The following is a 4,192-nucleotide window of genomic DNA, read 5'->3' as shown; positions in this document are numbered from 1 at the left end:
CCATCTTCTCCATCAAGATCGAGGAGCAGCTGAGCCGAGGAGGCGGCGAGGTGCAGTCGGAGTCGGAGCACGAGGCCAAGGAGTAGCTCCTCCCCCTCCTCCCCCGCCCGCCTCGACACACACACACACACAGAGTGGCGGCTGTGCAAAACCACCACACTGCAAAGTAAAGGCGTGTTTTTAATCAGCGCGGCGTTCCCCGGACTGCGAGCGGCGGGTTATAAATACGGAGACGTGGCGGCGTGGAAGCGACGCCGTTCACACACTGGAGGCCCCTCCCCCACCCCGTCTCAGACTCGAGTACTACTTTTTGGATTTTGTAAAACTTGTATTATTATCACTGTAAAAGACTGATGCATCGTTTAAATAATCTGCACAAAAAAATATTCTAAAGTATGTTGCCGTGGATATTTGCTGACTGCACTCTTACGTCTGTTGTTTTACACTGACTTACTTTATCTTTTTTTTTTTTGAGCTACTGATTATATTTAAAAAAAAAAAAAGAGAAGAGGCAAAAAAAAAACAAGTCCCCCTGGAGTTTGCTGGGACTTTGATAGGTGTTTACGTATGTGATGTTTAACTGGATTTTTAAGAGGAAAAAAAAGACAAATAGCAAAATGAAATCAAGGACCAAGTGGTTGACTACGGCCTTAATCATGAGGTATGAAGTCTGGAGCCTGCTGGCAGATCAGTTATTCTTTTAAAAAGCTTCATAAGGTGATTATGGATCACTCCTGAACTCTGGATCACCCCGGCCAGGTGACTCTCTCTCCGAGAGAACAGCTCAGTCTTTACGTATTATTTGTCAGGGGAGGAAAATATAAATATATATATATAGACATTATATTGTAACTGTAAAAAAAAAAAAAAAAAAAAAAAAAAGTCTTAAAGAAACTATGCCAACAAATGCCTTGTACTATACGGCACTGCCGATGTTAGATTATTTTGCAAAACCTTTGTCACTGTAACTCTCTGAACTCCACACTTAGAAATGTGAATTCCACCATGTTTATGTTGTTCCCACGTTTATTTATTTGCAGTTCATGCAGTGTTTCTGATGTTTTTTTAAGTTTATGTTATAGCTTTTTTTTTTTTTATTATCCCACCAACCTTGTTTTTTTTTTTTCTATTTATAAATGTGATTTCGATGGGCAGTAAAAACAAAAAGTGTCTTAAACGTTTTAAATGGAGAAATGTGCTTTAAAGGTTGCCTATTAAAAAGTGCTGTATGTTCGAGCAACTCATGCTACAAGCTTCACAATTAATGTTGTATGCAATTTTTACTATCATGCAAATAAGCTTAGGTAAAATGACTAACCTATAGAACACCTTAGAGAGAAAAACATATGCAATCTGTGTGAAAATCGATGTCTGCGATGTGTCTTCCTTTTGGTTAACGAATCCAACTAAAAAAAAAAGCTATTCCTGTATAAATATTCTGTATAAAAAGTGTTTCTTTTTTAATCGGTTCATTTCAATGAGAACACCAGTTATTTTGTTACGACTGACTGTTTTATAAGTGTTCCTCGGTTCCTTTCTGCAGAAATGTTCTAACTAGAAGTGGTTATTGATTGTTAATTACACAATTAAACTGTTTGTATTGTACCACAGATTTTTTCTTGGCATTAACTCGACCGGACTCTTTTTGACACCAGAGTTGGGATTTTTTTCCCTTCCTCTGCTCCAAAAAAAAAACCAACAAAAAAGATGGAAAAAAAAAAAACTCATGTGAATTGTTTTTAAACTGCTGAGATCTGATCTCCAGTCAGTCGGCTCCTTCGGGCCGCCGTCACCGAACACACGTTATTTGTAATAACTGTAAATATCACATCTTATGAATCATTGATTGTTTATTATTGTAAATATATTTGAAGTCTGTGCAAAGAGCTCGCCCCGTACAGACATTTTGGGCCGAGCGGGCGCTCGTGTGGCGCCTCTTCCTCTCGCGGCGACTGTAAGCGGCGCTCTTCTTCTCCTGCTGAGTGTATCTGACGACCTGTGAAACCTGAAATAAATAAATGTTGGGTGTGAACACCTGTGATGGCAAAGCCCTCCGTCTGCAGGGGAGTTGAAGGTGAAGCGGGGTCGCGACCTCGCCGGTGAGGCCGAGATGAGCGTCGCCCCGTTCGGCGCCCTGCGACATGTCGGCAGGTTTGATGTTCTGCTCTTTTCTTTATTTCATGAATAAAAAAAGCCAGAGTGTAACGTTTGTGTGTGTTCAGACGGTGAAACCCACGGGTCATTTCCTGCTAGTGCCTTGCTCACTGACAAACGGAGGCGGCAGCAGCAGATTCTCCTCCTCGTTCCCACAAAAAAAAAAGACACAGATGGCGAAGACGTTCCTAAAATAGTGCTTGATTGTGACGGTCGTCACGATCGCTTTTCTTGATTTCTGGGGGGAAAGGGGGAATTTTATAAAACGTTTTTAATTCAATGATTAAATCAGATATCCTTAAAAAAAAGAACACAGGAAACAGTGTCCACATACAGCTGTGTGTGTGTGTGTGTGTGTGTGTGTGTGTGTGTGTGTGTCTCCGTTCGGATCCAAACGCACTTCAAAGACTTTTCCCCCCAGATGTCAAAATAGAAATCATAATTAGGACAAGAATGGTGACTGATGAGTCACCGGCTCCGTTACCGCGGGCTTCTCATGCTGTCGCTGATTTATTTTAAATAAAAACATTCCCAGAAATCATTCAGAGATGACGCACTACGCCACTTCTTTTATTTTAAATATCTTCTTTATGATATTCATAGAACTTCATGTTTTTGAGGTCAAACTGGCAATAAAGCTTCATTTAAACTTAATTCAGCCGTCGATCATCATGAAAACCTTTTTTATTTCATATATACTCTTTAATACATTTAAAGTGAAATAATTTAAGTTGTGACAACTTAAAAAAAAAAACACTAATTTTGAATATTAATGGAAATTGGCGTTGGTGGCAGCATTTAGTGGTTTATATGAAAATAAATAACTTAAATATAATAATTAAAATAACAAGCACTCACTTAAATCACTTAAGTGAAAGATAATTAATAACAGTGCAATAAAAAGATAAAATAATAGTGTTAACAGAAACTTCAAAGTGAAATAAAAGTCCTCACACAGCAGGAACATTTTTATTACTTATATTGTTTCATTATTAATACTGAAGCGTTCATGTCTGAGCAGCATTTAAATGCTATTTGGACTATTTTATTGACACACTATTTTATAAACTCAACATATTTTCTATTTGTACAATCCTGATCTCTAACTTTTCACGGAAACTCAAACAAATGTATTAAAGTAAAAAAATACAATATGTCTAATGATTCAATTGAAGTGCCGTATAAGTAACATGAAATACTCGAGGTAAGTGTACTTGTGAGTACTTCTGTAAATGTAGAAACTCAACAGATTAACCGAAGTGACGATTTTAAACAGCTAATTAAATACAGAAGTCAAACTTTATGCCGACGACGTTGTGTTTTACTCCGAGTAACACATCTGCAGGACGGACACGTTTACAGGACTACGAGCTCCATGAACACAAACCCCCAGAATCCTCAGAGTCCTCACAAAGACGCCAGTCGACGTCGGCATTCATACTAAACACGCGACCGGAGGGAATCCTGCAGGAAGAAAAGGACGTTTGGGATTTTATGAATCCAGATTCCAAGTGAGCATCACTGAACGAGTCTAACGAAGGCAGTCGGGAACTCGGAGGGGTGTAAATATAATATATATATAAATATCTGTTACATTAGTTTTTCAGTATTATAACGTGAAAGTGAACGAAATATGAACATTCAAGGTGAAAGCAACACAAAGACCAGAGGAGGGAAGTAACAGTACAAATATAACATTATTGTACTTTCAGGTATCTGTACTTTTTACTTGAGTATTTATTATTCCGACAACTTTTTTACTTTTCCTTCCTACAATTTAAAACAATTTAAAACGTTTTACTCCTCACATTCTCATGAACAGACTCGTTATTTTAGTTTTACTGCATTTGAGCTAAATTATCTAATTTTATTATGAATATGGAGAGATTCAGCTATACTTCTAAAAAAAAACAGCCAGAAGAAATGTCCTTCATAGGGATACTTTGAGTACGTTTCAGAGCCTGTACTTTTACACTTTTACTTGAGTAAGTATGAATCAGTACTTCTACCAGAGTCTTTCTGAACACAAGTATGTGTA

At 37.9% G+C, this 4,192-nt stretch overlaps 1 protein-coding gene across 1 annotated transcript in view; it reads left to right on the top strand.

Moving 5' to 3' along the window:
• The window catches only part of satb1b (SATB homeobox 1b), a 57,296-nt gene extending 55,245 nt beyond the window's left edge, over nucleotides 1-2,051 (top strand). The window contains 1 exon segment of the mRNA XM_084027448.1: nucleotides 1-2,051. This exon segment is cut by the window's left edge and continues 586 nt beyond it. Coding sequence (XP_083883574.1) covers nucleotides 1-86 — 86 coding nt within the window. The 3' untranslated portion in view covers nucleotides 87-2,051.
• Nucleotides 2,052-4,192: the final 2,141 nt, after the last annotated feature.

This window comes from Eutrigla gurnardus (genome assembly GCF_963514095.1).
Source record: "Eutrigla gurnardus genome assembly, chromosome: 14".
NCBI lineage: Eukaryota > Metazoa > Chordata > Actinopteri > Perciformes > Triglidae > Eutrigla > Eutrigla gurnardus.
This window is presented reverse-complemented; position numbering and strand designations above follow the sequence as displayed.